The 24,751-nt window shown below is 46.0% G+C and overlaps 1 protein-coding gene across 1 annotated transcript in view; it reads right to left on the bottom strand.

Moving 5' to 3' along the window:
- The window catches only part of PCOLCE (procollagen C-endopeptidase enhancer), a 247,161-nt gene that overhangs the window by 156,481 nt on the left and 65,929 nt on the right, over positions 1-24,751 (bottom strand). Inside the window, exon 2 of the mRNA XM_085639797.1 lies at positions 2,486-2,594. Coding sequence (XP_085495923.1) covers positions 2,486-2,594 — 109 coding nt within the window. The remainder of the gene's footprint in view (positions 1-2,485; positions 2,595-24,751) is intronic.

The following is a 24,751-nucleotide window of genomic DNA, read 5'->3' as shown; positions in this document are numbered from 1 at the left end:
CACTTCTGGCCTCACCCTGGGTGGCTACGCTCATGCTTACTGGCACCCTCTCATGCGCATGTAATTCATTTCTTGTCCATTGTGGTGCAGGATAAAGCACTCCTAGGGTTACCTGCTCATGAATAATGAACGAGTGAGGCAGCCCCGGGGGCATGAGAGAGACTGCATGCAAATGTATGAGAAGGGCCTGAAGAGTACCACGCAGCACGCATGCACCTAGAGTGAGACTACATGGAAATGTATGATGAGGGCCTGAAGAGAACGACGCAGCACGCATGCACTTCAAGTGAGACTGTATGGAAAGGTATGAGGAGGAGCTTAAGTGTACAACGCAGCACTCATGACTTCAAATGAGACTGCATGTAAATGCACGAGGAGGGCCTGAAGTGTACAACGCAGCACTCGTGCACTTCAAGTGAGACTGCATGGAAATGTATGAGAAGGATCTGCTGTGTTCGATGCAGCGCTCATGCACTTCAAGTGAGACTGCATGGAAATGTACGAGGAAGGGCTGAAGTGTGCTACAGAGCGCTCATGCACTTCAAGTGAGACTGCATGGAAATGTATGGGAAGGATCTGCTATGTTCGATGCAGCGCCCATGCACTTCAAGTGAGACTGCATGGAAATGTACGAGGAAGGGCTGAAATGTGCGACACAGCACTCATGCACTTCAAGTGAGACTGCATGGAAATGTACGAGGAAGGGCTGAAATGTGCGACACAGCGTTCATGCACTTCAAGTGAGACTTCATGGAAATGTACGAGGATGGGCTCAAGTGTGCGACACAGTGCTCATGCACTTCAAGTGAGACTGCATGGAACTGTACATGGAGAGGCTCAAGCGTACGACACAGCGCTCATGCACTTCAAGTGAAACAGCATGGAAATGTACAAGGAGGGGCTCAAGCGTATGACACAGCGCTCAAGCACTTAAAGTGAAAGTGCACAGAGTGAAACTGCACAGGCATGTGTGAGGAGGGCCTGAAGAGTACGGCGCAGCATGCATGCACTTCAAGTGAGACTGCATGGAAATGTATGAGAAGGATCTGCTGTGTTCGATGCAGCGCCCATGCACTTCAAGTGAGACTGCATGGAAATGTACGAGGAAGGGCTGAAATGTGCGACACAGCACTCATGCACTTCAAGTGAGACTGCATGGAAATGTACGAGGAAGGGCTGAAATGTGCGACACAGCGTTCATGTACTTCAAGTGAGACTGCATGGAAATGTACAAGGAAGGGCTGAAGTGTGCGACACAGCGCTCATGCACTTCAAGTGAGACTTCATGGAAATGTACGAGGATGGGCTCAAGTGTGCGACACAGCGCTCATGCACTTCAAGTGAGACTGCATGGAACTGTACATGGAGAGGCTCAAGCGTACGACACAGCGCTCATGCACTTCAAGTGAAACTGCATGGAAATGTACAAGGAGGGGCTCAAGCGTATGACACAGCGCTCAAGCACTTAAAGTGAAACTGCACAGAGTGAAACTGCACAGGAATGTGTGAGGAGGGCCTGAAGAGTACGGCGCAGCATGCATGCACTTCAAGTGAGACTGCATGGAAATGTATGAGAAGGATCTGCTGTGTTTGGTGCAGCACTCATGCACTTCAAGTGAGACTGCATGGAAATGTACGAGGAAGGGCTGGAGTGTACAACACAGCACTCATGCACTTCAAGTGAGACTGCATGTAAATGTACGAGGAGGGCCTGAAGTGTACGATGCAGCACTCGTGCACTTCAAGTGAGACTGCATGGAAATGTATGAGAAGGATCTGCTGTGTTTGGTGCAGCACTCATGCACTTCAAGTGAGACTGCATGGAAATGTACGAGGAAGGGCTGGAGTGTGCGACACAGCGCTCATGCACTTCAAGTGAGACTGCATGGAAATGTACGAAGAAGGGCTGAAGTGTGCGACAGCGCTCATGCACTTCAAGTGAGACTGCATGGAAATGTACGAGGAAGGGCTGAAGTGTGCGACACAGCGCTCATGCACTTCAAGTGAGACTGCATGGAAATGTACAAGAAGGGGCTCAAGCATACAACACAGCACTCATGCACTTAAAGTGAAACTGCACAGCAATGTGTGAGGAGGGCCTGAAAGGTATGAAGCAGTGCTCATACATTTTAAGTGAGACTGTGTGGAAATGTGCGAGGAGTGGCTCAAGCGTACAACACAGCGCTCATGCGCTTTAAGTGAGATTGCATGGAAATGTATGATGAGGGGCAGAAGTGTACGACACAGTACTCATGCACTTCACACAACGCTCATGCACTTCCAGTGGACTGCACGGAAATGTACGAGAAGGGGCTGAAGTGTATGACACCGTGCTCATGCACTTCAAGTGAGACTGGACTGAAGTGCATGAGGCAGCACTGAGGTTGCGAAAGACTGCACTGAAGTGCATGAGGCAGCACTGAGGTTGCAAAAGACAGCACTGAAGTGCATGAGGCAGTGCTGGCAGCTCAGCAAGAGATCATACCGTGATGGTCCAGGTGCATTTCTTGTTTGAGGGGTAGTGGCTCGGGAACCCTTCGCTGGCGATGTACCCCGAATCACCAGTGTGATCCCCGCCGCAGAGGAAGATAGGCCTGAAAAACAAGAAGGATACTGTCATGGGCTGATCACAGGGAACTGGGTGGATGATTCACAGTATATGCACGGGACCAAATGTGCCACTTTACAGACTGGCAGCATACACGGAACCAACAAACCATTTAAAGAGTAGCATCTCACACGGACCCCGATGTGCCACTTACAGACTGGCATCACACGCGGAACCAAATGCACCACTTACAGACTACAGCACACGCGGAACCAAATATACCACTTACAAACTAGCCACTCACGCAGAACCAAATATACAACTTACAGACTAGCCACTCACGCAGAGCCAAATATACCACTTACAGACTAGCCACTCACACAGAGCCAAATATACCACTTACAGACTAGCCACTCACGCAGAGTCAAATATACCACTTACAGACTAGCCACTCACACAGAGCCAAATATACCACTTACAGACTAGCCACTCACGCAGAGTCAAATATACCACTTACAGACTAGCCACTCACGCAGAGCCAAATATACCACTTACAGACTAGCCACTCACACAGAGCCAAATATACCACTTACAGACTAGCCACTCACACAGAGCCAAATATACCACTTACAGACTAGCCACTCACACAGAGCCAAATATACCACTTACAGACTAGCCACTCACGCAGAGTCAAATATACCACTTACAGACTAGCCACTCACGCAGAGCCAAATATACCACTTACAGACTAGCCACTCACACAGAGCCAAATATACCACTTACAGACTAGCCACTCACGCAGAGTCAAATATACCACTTACAGACTAGCCACTCACGCAGAGCCAAATATACCACTTACAGACTAGCCACTCACACAGAGCCAAATATACCACTTACAGACTAGCCACTCACGCAGAGCCAAATATACCACTTACAGACTAGCCACTCACGCAGAACCAAATATACCACTTACAGACTAGCCACTCACGCAGAACCAAATATACCACTTACAAACTAGCCACTCACGCAGAACCAAATATACCACTTACAGACTAGCCACTCACGCAGAGCCAAATATACCACTTACAGACTAGCCACTCACACAGAGCCAAATATACCACTTACAGACTAGCCACTCACGCAGAGCCAAATATACCACTTACAGACTAGCCACTCACACAGAGCCAAATATACCACTTACAAACTAGCCACTCACGCAGAGCCAAATATACCACTTACAGACTAGCCACTCACGTAGAACCAAATATACCACTTACAGACTAGCCACTCACGCAGAACCAAATATACCACTTACAGACTAGCCACTCACGCAGAACCAAATATACCACTTACAGACTAGCCACTCACGCAGAACCAAATATACCACTTACAAACTAGCCACTCACGCAGAACCAAATATACCACTTACAGACTAGCCACTCACGCAGAACCAATATACCATTTAAAGAGTAGCATCTCACACAGACTCCAATGTGCCACTTACAGACTAGCAGCACACGCGGAACCAAATATACCACTTACAGACTAGCAGCACACGCGGAACCAAACATACCACTTACAGACTAGCAGCTCATGCGGAACCAAACATACCACTTACAGACTAGCAGCACACGCGGAGCCAAACATACCACTTACAGACTAGCAGCTCATGTGGAACTAAACCTACCACTTACAGACTAGCAGCACAAACAGACTAGCAGCACACGCGGAACCAAACATACCAGTCACAGACTAGCAGCACACGTGGAGCCAAACATACCACTTACAGACTAGTAGAACACGCGGAACCAAACATACCACTTACAGACTAGCAGCTCATACAGAACCAAACATACCACTTACAGACTAGCAGTACACGTGGAACCAAACATACCACTTACAGACTACCAGCTCATGCGGAACCAAACATACCACTTAAAGACTAGCAGCACATGCGGAACCAAACATACCACTTACAGACTAGCAGCACACATGGAACCAAACATACCAGGTACAGACTAGCAGCACACGTGGAACCAAACATACCACTTACAGACTAGCAGCACACGCGGAACCAAATATACCATTCAAAGAGTAGCATCTCACACGGACCCCATTGTACCACTTACAGACTAGAAAGCTCACACAAAACCAACACACCAATTAAATGTTAGTAGCTCACAGGATAGCTTAAAGATTAGCAATTCACTCAGAACATACCACTTACAGACGAGCAGCTCTCACAGAACCAATGTACCATTTAAAGAGTAGCCAATGTAACACTTACACATTAGCAGTTCACTCCGAATCGAATGTACCACTTACAGGTTAGCAGCTCATTCGTAACCAAATATACCACCCAGAGTGTCATCCCATTGTGCAGCGAAACCTATGTCTAATGGAGATGGGCACCGCTCTGAAACATTGAGAGAAAGGGCCACTCCTGGAACGAACCCGTAGCGCCATCCCATAGGGAAGCGAAACCTATGTCTAATGGAGATGGGCACCACTCTGGGACATAGAGAGAAATGGCCACTCCTTAAACAAACCCGTAGCGCTATCCCATAGGGCAGCGAAACCTATGTCTAATGAAGATGGGCACCACTCTGGGACATAGAGAGAAAGGACCACTCCTTAAACGAACCCGAAGCGCCATCCCTTAGGACAGTGAAACCTATGTCTAATGGAGATGGGCACCGCTCTGGGGCATAGAGAGAAAGAGGCACTCCTTAAACGAACCCGGAGCGCCATCCCTTAGGACAGCGAAACCTATGTCTAGTGGAGATGGGGACCGCTCTGGGGCATAGAGAGAAAGAGGCACTCCTTAAACGAACCCGGAGCGCCATCCCATAGGGCAGTGAAACCTATGTCTAGTGGAGATGGGCACCGTTCTGGGGCATAGAGAGAAAGAGGCACTCCTTAAACGAACCCGTAGCGCTATCCCATAGGGCAGCAAAACCTATGTCTAATGGAGATGGGCACCGCTCTGGGGCATAGAGAGAAAGAGGCACTCCTTAAACGAACCCGGAGCGCCAATCCTTAGGACAGCGAAACCTATGTCTAGTGGAGATGGGCACCGCTCTGAAACATTGAGAGAAAGGGCCACTCCTTAAACGAACCCGTAGCGCCATCCCATAGGGCAGCGAAACCTATGTCTAATGGAGATGGGCACCACTCTGGGACATAGAGAGAAATGGCCACTCCTTAAACGAACCCGTAGCGCGATCCCATAGGGCAGCGAAACCTATGTCTAATGGAGATGGGCACCACTCTGGGACATAGAGAGAAAGGACCACTCCTTAAAAGAACCCGAAGCGCCATCCCTTAGGACAGTGAAACCTATGTCTAATGGAGATGGGCACCGCTCTGGGGCATAGAGAGAAAGAGGCACTCCTTAAACGAACCTGGAGCGCCATCCCTTAGGACAGCGAAACCTATGTCTAGTGGAGATGGGGACCGCTCTGGGGCATAGAGAGAAAGAGGCACTCCTTAAACGAACCCGGAGCGCCATCCCATAGGGCAGTGAAACCTATGTCTAGTGGAGATGGGCACCGTTCTGGGGCATAGAGAGAAAGAGGCACTCCTTAAACGAACCCGTAGCGCTATCCCATAGGGCAGCAAAACCTATGTCTAATGGAGATGGGCACCGCTCTGGGGCATAGAGAGAAAGAGGCACTCCTTAAACGAACCCGGTGCGCCATCCCTTAGGACAGCGAAACCTATGTCTAGTGAAGATGGGCACCGCTCTGGGGCATAGAGAGAAAGAGGCACTCCTTAAACGAACCCGAAGCGCCATCCCTTAGGACAGCAAAACCTATGTCTAGTGGAGATGGGCACCACTCTGGGGCATAGAGAGAAAGAGGCACTCCTTAAACGAACCCGGAGCGCCATCCCTTAGGACAGCGAAACCTATGTCTAATGGAGATGGGCACCGCTCTGGGGCATAGAGAGAAAGGGCCACTCCTTAAACGAACCCGGAGCGCCATCCATTAGGGCATTTAAACCTATGTCTAATGGAGATGGGCACCGCTCTGGGGCATAGAGAGAAAGGACCACTCCTTAAACGAACCCGGAGCGCCATCCCTTAGGACAGTGAAACCTATGTCTAGTGGAGATGGGCACCGCTCTGGGGCATAGAGAGAAAGAGGCACTCCTTAAACGAACCCGAACCGCCATCCCTTAGGACAGCAAAACCTATGTCTAGTGGAGATGGGCACCGCTCTGGGGCATAGAGAGAAAGAGGCACTCCTTAAACGAACCCGAAGCGCCATCCCTTAGGACAGCAAAACCTATGTCTAGTGGAGATGGGCACCGTTCCGGGGCATAGAGAGAAAGAGGCACTCCTTAAACGAACCCGAAGCGCCATCCCTTAGGACAGCAAAACCTATGTCTAGTGGAGATGGGCACCACTCTGGGGCATAGAGAGAAAGAGGCACTCCTTAAATGAACCCAAAGCGCCATCCCTTAGGACAGCAAAACCTATGTCTAGTGGAGATGGGCACCGCTCTGGGGCATAGAGAGAAAGGGCCACTCCTTAAACGAACCCGGAGCGCCATCCCTTAGGGCATTGAAACCTATGTCTAATGGAGATGGGCACCGCTCTGGGGCATAGAGAGAAAGGACCACTCCTTAAACGAACCCGAAGCGCCATCCCTTAGGACAGCAAAACCTATGTCTAGTGGAGATGGGCACCGCTCTGGGGCATAGAGAGAAAGAGGCACTCCTTAAACGAACCCGAAGCGCCATCCCTTAGGACAGCAAAACCTATGTCTAGTAGAGATGGGCACCGCTCTGGGGCATAGAGAGAAAGAGGCACTCCTTAAACGAACCCGAAGCGCCATCCCTTAGGACAGCTAAACCTATGTCTAGTGGAGATGGGCACCACTCTGGGGCATAGAGAGAAAGAGGCACTCCTTAAACGAACCCGTAGCACCATCCCTTAGGACAGTGAAAGCTATGTCTAGTGGAGATGGGCACCACTCTGGGGCATAGAGAGAAAGGGCCACTCCTTAAACGAACCCGGAGCGCCATCCCTTAGGACAGCGAAACCTATGTCTAGTGGAGATGGGCACCACTCTGGGGCATAGAGAGAAAGAGGCACTCCTTAAACGAACCCGAAGCGCCATCCCTTAGGACAGCAAAACCTATGTCTAGTGGAGATGGGCACCACTCTGGGGCATAGAGAGAAAGAGGCACTCCTTAAACGAACCCGTAGCACCATCACTCAGGGCAGTGAAACCTATGTCTAATGGAGATGGGTACCGCTCTGGGGCATAGAGAGAAAGAGGCACTCCTTAAACGAACCCGGAGCGCCATCCCTTAGGACAGCGAAACCTATGTCTAATGGAGATGGGCACCGCTCTGGGGCATAGAGAGAAAGGACCACTCCTTAAACATACAATGAGTACCATCCCTTAGGGCTGTTAGACCTATGTCTAGTGGAGATGGGCACCGCTCTGGGGCATAGAGAGAAAGAGGCACTCCTTAAACGAACCCGAAGCGCCATCCCTTAGGACAGCTAAACCTATGTCTAGTGGAGATGGGCACCACTCTGGGGCATAGAGAGAAAGAGGCACTCCTTAAACGAACCCGTAGCACCATCCCTTAGGACAGTGAAAGCTATGTCTAGTGGAGATGGGCACCACTCTGGGGCATAGAGAGAAAGAGGCACTCCTTAAACGAACCCGGAGCGCCATCCCTTAGGACAGCGAAACCTATGTCTAGTGGAGATGGGCACCGCTCTGGGGCATAGAGAGAAAGGACCACTCCTTAAACATACAATGAGTACCATCCCTTAGGGCTGTTAGACCTATGTCTAGTGGAGATGGGCACCGCTCTGGAACGCAGAGGGATAGGTTCACTGCAGCTGTTCCTCCGCCATTAGTTAAGCTTTCTCACTCAACATGATTATTATGTTGCTTTATTTAATATTGTACAATCTGAATTACAGAAGATTCAAAATAGGATTTTAATTGTATATATTTCTGAACAAGGTGCACATTACAAAGTTACCCACGCCATATCATGCGTTTTTCTTAAATATCAGCAATAGATCAATACACAGGTATTTTTTGATCGGGAAACACGCAGGGGACAGACATCTTTTTCAACAATTTATGTAACCAGACAATAAACCGTGGTAGAGGAAAAGAGCAACAACTCACAGAGTGAGAGGGCGCTAATAACAATAGTCTTCATGATGAAAAACACTTGTAGAAACAGTGCAGAGAGATGTGTCGCAAAACTCTTTGAGGACCTGCACATGAATTGCCCACTGACGAAAAGGAAGGTTTAGAATGGTCCAGTAGAGGCCTGCTGCTCCCCATCTGAGACCGGATTGGTATTCATTATTCATAAGCCAGCTGTAAAACACATGCACGGATTTGGTTGGGTCCTGGGGTCCCTTAATGGTAGGCACACGAAGGATAGACTATGCCACATCCGCGCCCCTAAAGTGAGGACGGCCACACTGCGGGGACCCACTGCTCTTGAACGCATGACTCAGCAGGCATCTGAGAAGGTTTCATACATCATTTGACCAGCAGCTTTGTAGTTTGGAGCCTATTTTTGGCACCTGAAGATGATGAGACAGAGGTTGTCATGGTCCAGCATGGGGAACCAATCAGGAGACTGGGATTAGTGGCAGCAGTTTAAAGGAACAGATCCAAGCTGGCTGCCAGCGCTCGGCCAAACACTGAGAAGTAACAATTCTAGATATGTGCACACATTGGCGACGAGCCCACGCTTCACAGATGCTGCACACGTCACCTCAGCCAGCTGTTCTTCATTCCAGCATGTGCTTTTGGAAGTTACTGGCTGGCGATTAACCCTGCTCTTTCCTTTTCATCTTAAACTGGATTTGCTCACAGTCAGGTTAATCAACAATGTAGGAGTAAAGTGAGGACTGAGACCAAAAAGTCCGCAAATCAAATAAAAAACAGAGATGTTTGTCTTTTTAGAGCGTACCTCTACACCGAAGAGTGCAAACGCGCGTTTTACAAGAAAAGGAGAGCTTGTTGGTAGTGTAAGCATTGAAATGGACTGACTTAGAAAAATAAAAAATGGAAGCAATATTTGCCATTGAAAGTACCATATCGCACTTAGGCATGTTTAGGAAGTCTTCTGATGCTAGAGTCTATCGTGGCTTCTAGACCAAGCCCTATAGATGTGTGTCGCAGGCCCTCAGGGTCTGCAGAGCCACCTGGGTTTTAGAGAGTCTATAGTTGTAAAAATATTCTCTTCCTCATCCTCATGCAGAGGAAGCTGCAATCCCAAAAGCAAAATGTCTGTCAAGGATGGGTTGAGCTGGAAATAAAGTTCTCCCTCTTCTGTTTTCTTCACAAGGCCAACTTTACTCCAAGGTTCTAGTATATGGTGTGGAAGCGCCTCTCCAGGCTCTAAAGGGTTTAAGAGCATACCCCGGATGCTACCTATGTAAATAAAGGAGAATAAAGGCCACTAGTGAGGCTGAACATATGGGCAAGTCCGTGCTGCAGTGCTAAAGAAGCGTAAAGCACATTTAGCTTTGTGAGTAACGGATCACACGGGACGCGACTAAGGTAAACATTCTCCAGGAACCTTTCCAGCAAAAAATAAATAAAAAAAAAATATATATATATATATATATATATATGAGAGACCATAGTACCCAAGCACTTAGTCGATTGGTCAAAAGTTCTGAAAATTATCTTAAGAAATAACGCGTATAGTCGAAGAATCATTCATTTGCAGAATGTTCCACGATCTCAATGTTCTGGTTGGGTCGACTATGTCCAACCTAGTGGTACTTCAATTTTAGATCGATGACCTCAAGTCTTGTAACAGGCCATGAACGTTCTGATAAAGTTAGATATTCCGTCTATACAGCTGGCCGCTCCCGACCAGTCCATGTAAAGAAACCTTGATAAGTTTCCTATTAAGCGTGTGCTTCTCTCCTCAAAGTATTAGCATCTCGGAAGTGGACTTCCAAGACGCTCATACTTTGCAGAGAGAAGCACGTGGATTTAGCCTTGAAGAAGTTACCTTGTGACGAAACACACGCCGGCTGTTTTTTTACCGGGTTCTAATATACGCTTAGGGTCTACAACCATCTGGCTCTGGTCTTCAATCTAGAATCAACAGTAATGTGATACGAATTATTGGGAAGGTTTAAAATGATTCGTTTTGACAACTTTGTTAGTGCTTTGGTACTATGGTCTCTCATGTTCACTCTAATGTGTTACAAGCATCCTTGGTAGCAGGGTGTTAATGTACCAATGTGTTCACTTAACACAAGATGTGTGGTCTTCAAAACCACTACTACCGGTTATAATTATATATATATATATATATATATATATATATATATATATTACCTACTGGCGGTCGCCAGTAGGTAGTTATAGTTAGGACCACGTTTCCATAGGAAATCCGCAACATTCTATTTTGAATAACTTTGGCGCCGGTCGACGAATCCTCGCGAATTTTTCAAAATAGGTGGGGCGCTACGCTCCGCTCCTACCCTGAAAGTCTCGGGGGGATTCGTCAAGCGGGGGCTGAGATAAAAGGGGGGTCCCAAAACTCGTTTTTCCCATGCATTTTTCCATAGGACCTTTAGACAGGGCTACAGCCCGAACGGCTGAACAGAATTACTAGAAATTTGTCAGAGAGGTAGTCCTCAGGTCAAGGAAGTGCCTTTTGTAGGTTTGGTGTAAATCTGTTCAGTAGATTCTGAGAAAATAGCCTTTAAATCAATATATATATCTGAGCCAGCTTACGGTGCGCTTACGGTACGCTTATCGTACGCGTACGGTGGCGTGCGCGAGCGCGATTCTGATTGGCTCTTAGATCTTAGTAAACATTCGAATCGGCCGAAACCAGGAAGCGGCGGCCGCCATTTTCTCTCTCGCACTGAGAGTGATATTTAAAATATAAAGCACAAAAACATGTAAAGGGGCTGTTTAGACGTCTCCCACACACATAGCAATGTTGAGGGAGTCCCCAAAGATCCCCCAAGGCCAAAAACGGAATTTTTATTTTTTCGCTAATTTCGCCGATTACGCTTACCGTACGCGTACGGTAAAAAATTATAAAAAAAAAAAAATTATCCACACTCTCCCCACCCCGTATGCAATTGGTGCCCGAAGGGCATCAATTGTGCATGGCTTATTAAATATGAGTTAAACTAAAATATTTTTTAAAAAAATAATAAAACAAAAAATTATCCACACTCTCTCCACCCCGTGTGCAAATGGTGCCCGAAGGGCACCATTTGTGCATGGCTTATAACATATACGAAAAATTAAAATATTACCTTTCAAAACGAAGTGCATCATATGTCCTCCATGTGCGCACGGTGCGCGAAGCGCATCGTGCGTACATGGCCCATCTAGCGTAACGTGGGCACGCGGTGCGCGTAGCGCACCGCGTGCCCACCGTGCGTGCACGGCACTAACTGCGTAAAGTGGGCGCGCGGTGCGCGAAGCGCACCGCGTGCTCACTGTGCATGCACGGTGCGCGAAGCGCACCGTGCGCGCACGGAACGAACTGCGTTAAGTGGGCGCGCACGCCACGAATGGCGTAAAGTAACTTAGCATTTAAAAAACCGTACAAATTCACTGAAAAAACCATAGGTTTCACACACGTTATAGTTAGGAATTAGCATTTAAAAAACCTTGCAAATTCACTGAAAAAACCATAGGTTTCACACATGTTATAGTTAGCGGAAATTTTACTGATAAAAAACCAATGAAATTCCCCCGTTATAGTTAGTGCAGGCAACTATAACTCACGCGACCGCAATCTTCTGCTGATGACATATGTGTCTTTATGAAAAAAAAATATTTGTAATATATGTATAGCTAAAAATGTATGGAAGAAGACATGGGCAAATAAGTGTCTAAATACAGTATTAGCATCAGCAGAGGATTGCGGTCGCGTGAGTTATAGTTGCCTGCACTAACTATAACGGGGGAATTTCATTGGTTTTTTATCAGTAAAATTTCCGCTAACTATAACATGTGTGAAACCTATGGTTTTTTCAGTGAATATATATATATATATATATATATATATATATATATATATATATATATATATATATATATATATATATATATATATTGCATGGGCCACTTTGTAAGCAGCATTAGCACTGTATTCAGTAATGGCAAATCCCAATCATGAAAATGCATTAGCGCAGAATTGTGAAATAATCCTTCCGTTGAAGACGGCCGCGCAGGTACTGATATGGGATAAGATAAAAATGCACACAATTGCAAGATCTTGATGCACACTGTTACCCTTTTGGTCCCATGACTGGGCGTCCATGCATTTTAGTACTTCAGGAGATTATGATTTGAAGTTGTTGGACATGTAGACATTAATTTACTACATGTAAATATATTACAGCTGCTAAATGTCTCGAGACAAGCACTTTTTTATGTATTTTTGCACTTTGAAAGCACTCAGCACTTTATTGTGGTGTAAATCGATCGATAATAGAAATGAATTGGTGTCAATAGCAATGTATTTAAATGGATGGTTGGTGAGCAGTTTTTTAAAAAAGAGATGGAATATAACACGCACATGCATGTGGCATTCAATGAGTCTCTTTATGAAGTTGGCGAATTTAAATGTATCGCAATCCAATGAGTAATCTTAATTGCATATATATTTCCGTTGAAGAATGATTGGTAGTAACAACATCTACACAGCATGAACAGAATGTGGACAGAATGCTACACAATGGAAATCATGGTCTGTTGCCTATGTCTCTATATCACAGGGTGTAAGGGGTTAAATGTGACGCCACCATTCGCAGTGGGTCATGTGATCAAGGCCGTGTGAATACAGTCGAAACGCGTCATGGACAATACACTATGCACAATATAATCTAATGGACTAAAACAACGATAAAAATATTTACAATGCACCTTGAACGAGTCCGTGCCTACTTCGTTTGGCAAGTGTAATCATTGGGGTTATTACTATATATATATATATATATAAATTCACAGAAAAAAGCGCAGGTTTCTGGGACGTTATAGTTAGAAATTAGTATTTAAAAAACCTTTGCAATTCACTGAAAAACCCATAGGTTTCAGGGACGTTATAGTTCGAAATTAGCATTTAAAAACCTTAGAGTTATAGTTATTTCAGCTAACTATAACTTGCGCCCCCGCAATGCACTGCTGATGACGTCAGATATTACATCATTCATGACATGGTCAGTGACATCACTGATGACATCACTGATGACATCTCAAATGACATCACTGATGACATCATTCTCGTTATAATCTGATGCACCTCCTCATACCTTAATATAACCTTTGATACACTCACTCTAAAATGCAGACGACTAAATTGTAAACGAGCAGTACAGAAGTGAAATGGTGGGATTTATGGCGAGAGAGAGATCTTTTATTTTATGGTTAGTAAAAACACTTTACAAATTTAAATTAAAACATTGTGTGCTGAAAGGCAAATTAAAAACGCATCATTGTCAAAAACAAGAAAAAAAGGTAAAGTGTTGGTTCCTGCAAATAACATTATAGAGAACTCGCTGCTTTCAAATTTGTTAAAACCGATTTAAAAGATTTTGCAGTTTCAGTAGTCAGATGCATGTCTGAAGGATTAAAACATTCTTTGATTGTTGACCAACGAGATTTTTCCTTGGCCAAAGCACATCACCTGGGCCAGCGCTGCCTTGCAGCATTTCATGGTGGAAGGGGGACATTTCCATTTCTGCAGTATCTCGCCGGTTTCGAAAGGCCACATCTCACTCTTTTTATGGAGCGGTTTAACTTGAGCCATGTTGGATCCATCCAATAATAAGGAGCTGCCCCTTGAACATGGGGATTTAATGAAGTGGCTTTGTGCTTCAGTGCAAGGCACTCGGAGCTGTCAAGTGGCGGCCGGTAGTGTGAGCTGGGGGGAGCGAGCGAGCCACACATGCACCCACATACATGCTCCCACTCACCCATCTACATGCACTCACACCCATACATTCACACATACACGCACGCATCAAACATTGCAAAAAAAAAAAGTACTGTGCAGGGACAGTGTTCTCGGTGGCGGAATGGAAATCTAAATGGTTCCTGCAGGATTGGGACTGCCGCCTCCTCTCATTGGCTGACCTTGTTATGGGTCAGCCAATGAGAAGAGGAGGTAGTCCATTACATGCCACCGAGTGAAATGGGGTCAACATGGACGTCAATTCACCAAAATGCCAGGGGTAGCGGAAGTGATATCACATGCCCCTTGACCTTCACTCACACCTTATCACCTACTCTCTTTAACCTGTTCATGGAGCCTCTAACCAAAATTCTGAAATTTTCCAATGTACAATACCACATGAATGCAGACGACACCCAACTATACCATAAAATCGCCTCCCCTGAGGATATCCGTCTACTCAACAAAACTCTGATAAAAACCCCAAACTGGCTAACCAGAAACCACCTTAAACTCAACTCGCTCAAAACCAAATTCTTCCTAATTGCCCACCAAAAAGATCCCTCGACATCAGTGATTGGATGAAAAACTTAGCAGCCTTCAACTGCCTTCCACACATTTTAGATTCCACAAGATCACTAGGAATTACACTTGACAAGAATGTCAACACGCAGGAGCACATCAGCTCAGCCGCCAGAGGAGCAAACTCTCAAATGAGCATTCTAAGAAAAGTAAAACCCTTCCTCCCCTGCGACGACCTTAAATCAGCCGTGCAAGAGCTAGTGATCCGAAGATTAGACTAGGGGAGTGCTACCCTATGTGGTCTGCCGAGATCCAAGTTGGCTCCACTAAGGGCATCCCTTAACTCTGCTGCAAGGCTCATCGCTGGATCGAAAAGGTACAACCACATCACTCCAGATCTGAAGGCAGTAAACTGGCTCCCTTTTGAGGCAAGGATTCAGATGAAAATTGCTTGCATGACCCACAAAGCCCTACACTTCAACACACCGAAGTACCTCGCTGACAAACTGGAACTGTCCGGCGGTGGCAGATCGTCCAGAAGCACTAGCACCTTACTGTTGAAACCGCAAACATTTTGGAAAAAGAAAACCTACATCCGAGCCTTCTCCGATTGGCCCCTAGAATCTGGAACTCCCTGCCCCCTGAAAACAGACTGATCCCTTCAATCACTTCATTCAAAAAGAAGTCACACTGCTTTTAATGAACAAATCTCTACCCTGAACCCACAAACTCATTCTCTGGATACTGATCTGGCGCTGTTCTCCAACCAGGGCTTGCACGCCGTCTAAGTACTGGTTTATAACTCACTGCCCCACTCCTGATTTGCAACGGACAGTGTCAAGTTCTGTTTCTTGTTTATCTATTTTGTACTTATTGAACTATTTGTAAAACGCTCTGATACCCTTCTAGGGTCAAGTTTGCGCTATATAAAACGTTATAAACAAAATAAATAAAAACATACATATGCTTATACATACATGTGCATTCACACATACACACACTCACACATACACACACACATTCTGTTCATACACACACATTTACACAAACACACACACTGCCCAGTGGCGTAACGAAAATGGAGGGGGCCCTCTGCAAACTGCAGTGAGGGGCCCCTTCCGGATTTACTCGGGAGCCCTCGGGCCAGGGTTCTGTGTGGGGCCCCTTAGAACTCGTGGCCCCCCCGCACTGCGGGGGCTGCGGGGGCCTTTGTTACGCCCCTGACACTGCCTACACATGCACACACATTCAGACATACGCACACACACACTGCCTACACATGCACACACATATACATACTCTCTTACATAAACACAATCAAACCTGCAAGCATACACACACCATACACACATTTAAAAGCATTTTTTCCCTTACCTCAGCTGCCAGGGAAAGTCATATTCCAGCTATTTGTACTCTGTTTTTATTAAACTAAAAGCGACTATTGTAATATTATTCACTATTAGTATAATAAAAAATTGACAAAAAACAAGGAGAGAAGCCCCCACCGATGTCCGTGAGGACGAGCTGTTTCTGTTCCTGCCACTGTTGACATGAGGGGGTCACAAAGGCAGTGCCAGGGGTCACAAGGGACATGCCAGGGGTCGCAGCAGAGGCCCCTGGCAACCACTAAATGATGTCCACGTGGGTCAGTGAGACTGCTGACCCAACCCCACTCTGTGACGAGTGTCACCCGATGTACACTCTGTTGTGCACACTTCAGGCCTTAAAACCGAAGCGCCCAGGTCTGAGGGCATCACCGAGGTGCCCCCTCGTCATGAGGGGAGGGCCTCCCAGTGCTTTGCTGGGCTAAGGGGGTTGCGTCTGGCAAAGTACTGCTCAGGCAGCCAGACACCTGGCCGCCCGGCCTGAACATGCAGACTGTCTTGTCAGCCTGACAGACAAAGGTGGGGAGACGGGGCCCTCCCCACTTACAGACGGGCCGCAGCTGCTTGTATTATAAATCGTAGCCAGGATGAAGCGAAGGGATTTATGAATTTCACCGGTCGCTGAAGATGCCTGAGCAATATTGCTATAAAGATGCGACTAACACATCTACCAACTGCCCGACTGCATATTGAGCACACCGCCCCCATTGTGTGCTGTGGCACACACTTCACTAGGCGTGCCCAGGGGTCGAAGTGGGCGGGATCGTCAGGCATGGAGTGCCCCTACTTTTTCAATTTATTAGAATCCATTCCCCTACTTTTTCATTTTAAAAATGCGTACCAGGATGGGAGGGAAATAAGGCTCGGCAGTTGGGGGAGGGGCGGGGTGGGCAGAGAAGGAAAAGTCCTCTCTCTTCCTTGTTGCCGATAAAAGACAAGGGCAGTGCCCACTTCTCCCGCTCCCCCGCTATCAGCTGGCACCCCCTCTTTCATCCTCTTCTTCCATCTCTCTCGGTGTCGCTCCTCCTCACCTGCTGAAAACCGTGACTTCTAGAAACGGCTCCTACCCTCGCTTTCCTCTCCTTTCCTTCATTCGTCCCCCGGTGAACTGGATCCAACAGAGAAAGAAACACTTCCGTCTTTTTCTGACACTTTTCTATTCCAAAGTGCAGCCTCGGATGGAGTGCAAAAATAAGTTAAAAATAGGAAAACTAACTAAATACCTTAATAAGACAGAGCGGTCGCAAAGTGGCCAGATTGGTTTCATTCCCACCCACACACATTAGCGACACTTTACAGAGTTTGCCAGTGAAGCGCTACTTTCGTTTTAGCGTCTTTCTTTGATCAGCCTTCTTTTCCCTGGATGGGGAAGGGCGCCGCTCCTGGAGGGTCTGCAATACCTGGTTAATGCATGGAGTGGAAAACGTTTCATGTGATCCTTGTCAGCTGTTTTACTTATCTTAGTTTATAAGATGTGTACTGCGGCTCTGAGTTCAGGGATGTGGTCTTTTTAAACTGCTTACGTTTTGTTAGGATCTAAGCAGTGGACATTGAAATGGGTCCCTTCAGGGCCCTATGGTCATGTCCTTAAGTTTTCAAGTAAAAACACTCATTGATTTCCGAATAATGAGTGTAAAAGTGTTAAGGTGTACCCATGGTGTTCCTGCTTACATTTCACATGCTTTACTTAATCTTGCATTCCCTATGAGGGTTTGCTTTTTCCAGGATGTTGTTACTTTTTTTCAGGCAGCATATTACTCTTGTCTAGTGCAGAATTTGAATTGAGTCGCATCCAGGTGTTTGTAGCGGGCACACTTGGGTTGTAGCTGAAGGTAGTTTGAGTTTCTTTCAGTGGGGCAGTTTTGTGTTCAGTGGGGAGAGGATGTGGCACAATGGCCAGAGCTGCTGAATTTGGAACTGGGGAACCAGTTTCAGCGTTCATGACCAGCCCCCCAGACCACTCTCCTGAGCACGTTCCTGTTATTGACCTTACAAGGCCCCGCTAGCCCTTAGAAGCCCTGGTGTCTTAGCACCAGCAGGTGGACCCTAGTGGTGGCAAGTGTGGGTTCACCTTCAAGGCCTGCCCACCACAATCCATACTGAAGTTCACCTCCAGTCTTGCGGGCAGACCTACGAAGCAGCATACCCTAGAGCGACAGTAACTCTGTCAGTAAGGTCACAGGACCCTTGAGGCCAGTCCGCCTCACCCATTGGTACCTCCATTGGCGTTGCTTCAGCAGGGGTAGTCCAACTCACCAGGGATCGGCAATGCAGGATTTGCACACACACCAAACTAAGTTCCCAAACTTCACGTTCTCTCTGCTTTATGCACAAACACTTTTAACATGTGCTGCCTGCTTTGGGGCCCCTGGAATTACACAGCAATTGAGGACAAAATTATGCTGCTGTGTTGACTAAAGTATGCAGTAAAAAAAAGGCTGCAGTGTAATGCGGTACATTTTCTGATACTTTATTATTTTTACATTTTTACACATACTAACGGTTTCTGCAAAGGTTTTACCTCATTAGTACCAGAGTAATATGCAATTGCAGCAGTGAGAGAGGTGACCAGTCACATTTTGCAAAGGGCCCTCCACTTTGCAGCAGCACAAGTCACATTTTTTAGTAACTTTTGATCCGCTTGAGCTACAAACAATTTTTTTTGTTAAAACTGTCTGATTATGCAGCAGATAATGTATTATGTGGCAAATATGGCAAAACCATAATTATGTGGAAAACACTTGCAAACTAGGATGTTTTGCAATTCATGTTTGAACTGCTCTTGTGGAAAACGAGAGGAGAAGTGCTGATGAAAGAAATTGCATTGTTTGGAGACAAATGTCTTGTGATTCCACTTCTATATGTATTTGGCACATTCTGTGATTGGAAACATATCCCACTTTGTGAATGTATTTTAATGGCAATAACTCATATTAAACCTTAAATAAACGTGTATCAATTGGTTGAATTAAATAGCATAATAAGCTGTAACTGGTGAGTGAAATGCCAAACAATACTAAAAATTGGGATGTTTTGCTCTTTCTGGCCACACCTCTGACTCCACCCACTGACCCAGTCCTCGTGTTATTCCCGCCCTCTGATTCTCTGCCCACAGTTCCCCTACTTTCTTTTTCCCCACTTCAACCACTGGGTGCGCCTTGCACAAACAAGGATTGTGCGCATATTTACAGAACAAAAATGTGCTGTGTCTGAACAGGTGTGAACTCTGACATTACACGACTGCGATGTAAAGAGCACGTTTAGTGAAAGACAGAGCAAACCACAGCACTACCTTTAACAGGAAGAGGTTGTGGCCCCATTTTTAAGAGGGTGCAGGTATTCACGGTGCAGGCGGGTGCTGTGTGTTACTGCACCCCCTTGCATAGGGATGTTAGGGGGTCCCTGTAGCCCTTATGCCTGCTCCCAAAAGGTGCCCTCAGAAGGGCGCACTGTTTGTGCATCATCTAAGATTTGGAGCACAATCAGTGAACCTACCGAATGCTCCTTTGCCTGCATCTGCTTCTGTAATGCGGTGTGGGGGCAAGTGCAAAGATCTTCCCTCATTTGCTTAGGGTCAAACAATTCCCGGAGGAAATGGGAATATGGCCCTTGTGATTGTGACGATCCATATCACAGCTGACGCCACGCCACACAGGTGTCTGTGACCCCTTCTGTAATACCAAAGCGCTTCTGAGTGCAAACAGCGGGTGCAAATGCCAGTTGTGCCAGGGTACTGTGCTTAATATGGCCCCATTAGTTTGGTCAGAGTCAAGAACCCAGTTATCCGAATGAGGTCTTCACTGGTCTTACGTCAGAGGCACAAGTAGAAGCCGGACTCCTGTTGTGTTTCCAACCAGCACATTCATGGATGCAGAGCTATCCCAGACTGCAAGCTGTGGGCAGGAGGGGGCTTCGGGTCGGTGCGGATAGGCTTAGGACGCTCGCCAGTGCTCTCCCTGTTCAGGGTGAGAATCTGCATTGATGTGGCCCTTGTAAGGGGAGGTGGGTTGGTGGCAACAGATGTGTGGGTGTGCGCAGGTAGGCTCTTGTTAGTCTTACTTGAGAATGTACAAAACATGACTTAAACAAAATAATGAAATACCTGTTTAGAATAGAATCATCTAAAGCCGCGCCTGCCTATAGAGCGGTGCACTGGAAATGTAGTTGGCAGCCATATTTGTGTATTGTATTCAAGGAGCTATTAGAACTACTCAGGACGCACTACCACCAATCTGGGGGACACAAAGGGCTCCTGATAATGGGCTACAGGGGATGTAGAAACTGGGAACAACATCACTACATTTAACAATACCAGACAAGGTGATTGGTCTCCCTGCCTAGGACCAGACCAGACCACCCTAGTCCTATCCATCCAGCCTCTGGTTAGTAGAAGCTTGCAGCCCTAAGACCACCAGCACAACACTCTGTGCGGTACGGAGTCTGCCCATTGGCAGAGACGACTGTGCGGTACGGAGTCTGCCCATTGGCAGAGACGACTCTGTGCTGTACGGTGTCTGCCCGTTGGCAGAGACAACTCTGTGCTGTATGGTGTCTGCCTATTGGCAGAGACGACTCTGAACAATACAGTATCTGCCTGTTGGCTGAGACCACTCTGTGCAATACAGTATCTGCCTATTGGCAGATGCGACTCTGTGCAATACAGTATCTGCCTGTTGGCAGAGACCACTCTGTGCAATACAGTATCTGCCTGTTGGCAGAGACGACTCTGTGCTGTACGGTGTCTTCCCGTTGGCAGAGACGACTCTGTGCTGTACGGTGTCTGCCTATTGGCAGATGCGACTCTGTGCAATACAGTATCTGCCTGTTGGCAGATACCACTCTGTGCAATACAGTATCTGCGCAGGATTCCTTTGAGGGTCTGGACGCTGAGGCCAGAGCAGAGGACGAGGCCAGGACTGAAGATGAGTTAGGGGAGAGACGAGCGAACGGTCATTACACGGACTCCAAGGCAAAATTTCGAGTAGGAAGAGGTCGCAAACCTAAAAGCAAGTCTCGGGCTAAAAGAGGATGCAAAATTGTCATACCAAACCGGCCCAATATAAATAATACTCAGAATCTAAGGAAGACTCATGTGGATAAAAGTCCCCTAAGAAAATGGATGGAAGCAAAAAGTCTAGTTAAAAACATGACACAGAGACTATCAGGGGCAAGTACAATCGAACCTCTTCCCACAACAGAAACGCTCTCTTCTCCAGGTAGTCCTATCGCAGTAGAAGTAGAAAACAATGCTCTAACTGCTTTGCTCAATCCGCCATCAGACGGGCTAACTGCTCAAGAACTGCTTTTGATCCAAGCACGTGGGGGTGATTCAGTGTGCATAGATACAACTCTACAATCTAATGCAACTACGATTCCTATAACAATAAGCCATACCTTGTCCTCTCCTATTGAGAGTCCTACTAATACTGCTATTACGCTTCCTCTACCACATCAAATAGAACATCCATGTATCTCTAAAAAAGGACAAGGGCAAGTATTGTCTGATTCTTCCTCAGTAGACACAATACTTCAGATATTGAATGACCAACGGGCTGAAGCCAAGGAACACTATATCCAACTGAGGGAGGATAATAACAAAATGCGTACCTCACTGCAAGAACTTGCCTCTAAACTGGGGGGGATCTCTCAAGATATTGCTGGACTCCAACAACGAGTGGTTGAGATTGAAGAGACAAGCACAAATATGACTGCTGTAGTTGAGAAACATGATACCCAGTTGTTGGCACTGCAATTAAAGGTAGAAGATTTGGAAAATCGACAAAGACGTTCCAATTTGAGACTCTTTGGGATTCCAGAGGGATCTGAGGGTTCTGATCTGAGGGCTTATTTAGTGGGGCTGTTGCAAAAAGCTTTCCCAGATCTTGCAGACTGGGATTGGGATTCACAAATTCAACGTGCTCATCGTCTTCCCTTGGTTATGAGAAATAGAGAAAATCAGTATCCACGTCCCTTTATAATTTTTTTTGGTAACTTTCTACTGCGCCAAGCTGTTTGGCAGAGAGCACGTCCTAATGCCCCTATAGTTATAGGGTAACTCTCAATTTTTGCTCGTTCAGATCTTAGTAAAGAAACAATGGATAGACGCTGGATGCTTCGTAAATTGATTGATCCCATTAAATCCAGCGGTGGTCAGGCGTTCTTACAGGAGCCTGCCCGTCTTAAGCTTATTAAAAATGGACGTACTCATTTTTTTAACGATGTCAAGGAAGCGGAAGCGTATATTTCTAGTTTTGGCACAGGCAAGATATAGCTCTGGCTCATTAAATATGTTGGTAGTTGGCGGGCCCTATTATGTATAGACAAGATACAGATAAGGCACAGATTTTTTTTTTTTTTTTTTTTTTTTTAAGGGAGGAAGGGGTCGGTGGGCTCCTCAGGGTGACCTGCTATGTGCGCTGCCCCTTTCAGCGGCAGCTGTCACTTAAGGGTGGTTCTTCCCCGGCTGCGGATAGAGCCAGGGTGGAGGAGGGAGGGGGAGTTTTGGGGGGGGGGGTAAAAATCAATACAAATTGTTTACAGGTTGATGGGGAGGAATGTTTAGAGGACATATTAGTTTTAGCTTCTCGGCTCATAGGTATAAGCAATAGGGAATACATTAAGATACTTGGTGTTAGATTTAAGGTCCTAATCATTTACAAATGTATGAAATAAAAATTTTGGCCTGGAATGTAGCTGGGCTTAACAGCAAAAATAAGAGATTGTTGATTTCAGAAGAACTTAAACTACACAATCCCCATATCGCTCTTCTCTCAGAGACACACATTGCCGGGAAGGATAAGAAATTACTTAATCAACTGGGCTACGACATTGTAGTTTGTTCTACTCTCGGGCACTCCATAAGAGGGGTGGCTATCCTAAAGGATAAACGATTCAGGGCCGAAATATTACAGACTTTTTGTAGCAAAGATGGTAGATGGGTGGCTGCTCAGCTCAGCTTTGAGAACCATAAATATGTCTTAGGCGTAGTGTATGGCTCTAACACAGATGAACCGATGATCTTTGATCAACTGAATATTAAACTTTTGGATTGGGAGGGAGAACCTATTATTATGGGGGACTTCAATTGTATTATGGACTACAAAATAGACACAACTAGTTCCGGTAGCTTCCAAAGGATGCGCAAAACCAGGTCGTCCATTCTTGATATATGTCGTATTCATAACACTAAAGATGCCTGGCGCCATTTTTATCCAAATTCACCAGGATATACATACTACTCAGCGCCTCATAAATCGTGCTCAAGACTGGATCTGGCACTAATAAGTGACAACTTATTAAATCTCAGCACTATGGTTATATGCCCCCGAATTTCATCGGACCATAACGCAATAATCCTTGCTATTACTATACCACATATTAGGACCCTGCCTAGACCATTCTCCTTTCCTAGGCAATTAGTCTCAGATATACAATATTTGACACAGCTTAAATTACATTTGATTGAATTTCTGGACATTAATATTGACTCAGCTATATGTATCATGGTTTGGGACGCCTGTAAAGCGAGCATTAGGGGTTTTACTCAGGCATATGTGATTAGACAAAATATGGAACGTAGAAACTATAATGCCCAGATAATCTCCAAAATAATTACTCAAGAAGAAATGCTGGCTTCTGCACTCCGATCAAAATCACCAACGATTATAGAAATAGGCTTCAAACTCGGTTTATTAAAAAATGAGGTTAAAACTAAATTTATTCAGAAGAGTAGCGCAAATATTCACAAATTTAAAATAGCACAATACGAGGGCGGGGACAAAATTGGTAAAATATTGGCTTATAAAGTCGCTGAGGATAGAGCTCGCACATTGATCACAAGTATCCGGGGAAACGGTAATAAAATGTATAACCAACCGAGAGATATTGTAGAACAATTTGCTGATTATTATAGAACATTATATACACCAGAAAGCATACCTAATCCAGAAACAATACGGGACTATGTGGACAAGCATTTAACAAATTCGCAGACTATTTTAAGAATGGATTCGTTGTCGGATAACATCACCAGGGCAGAACTACATCAGGCAATAGACCATCTACCAGTAGGGAAAGCGGCGGGGAAGGATACAATACCCTTGGAGATATATAAAACATGCTTAGCTGAACTGGAGCCTTTACTATTGAAGGTAATGCAATCTGTTGGGCTTAATGGAAAAGCTCCAAAATCATGGAATAGGGCGAAAATAATCTTCTTCTTGAAAAAAGACAAACCAAAAGAGGAGAGAGGGTCATATCGACCCATATCTTTGATCAACACTGACGCCAAAATATTTGCCAAAATTTTAGCTTCAAGATTATCTCCTATTTTGCCCCAAATTATTAACCCCCAACA

This window comes from Triturus cristatus, chromosome 12 (genome assembly GCF_964204655.1).
Source record: "Triturus cristatus chromosome 12, aTriCri1.1, whole genome shotgun sequence".
NCBI lineage: Eukaryota > Metazoa > Chordata > Amphibia > Caudata > Salamandridae > Triturus > Triturus cristatus.
The sequence above is the reverse complement of the archived record's forward strand: the minus strand, read 5'-3'. Positions and strand labels throughout refer to the sequence as shown.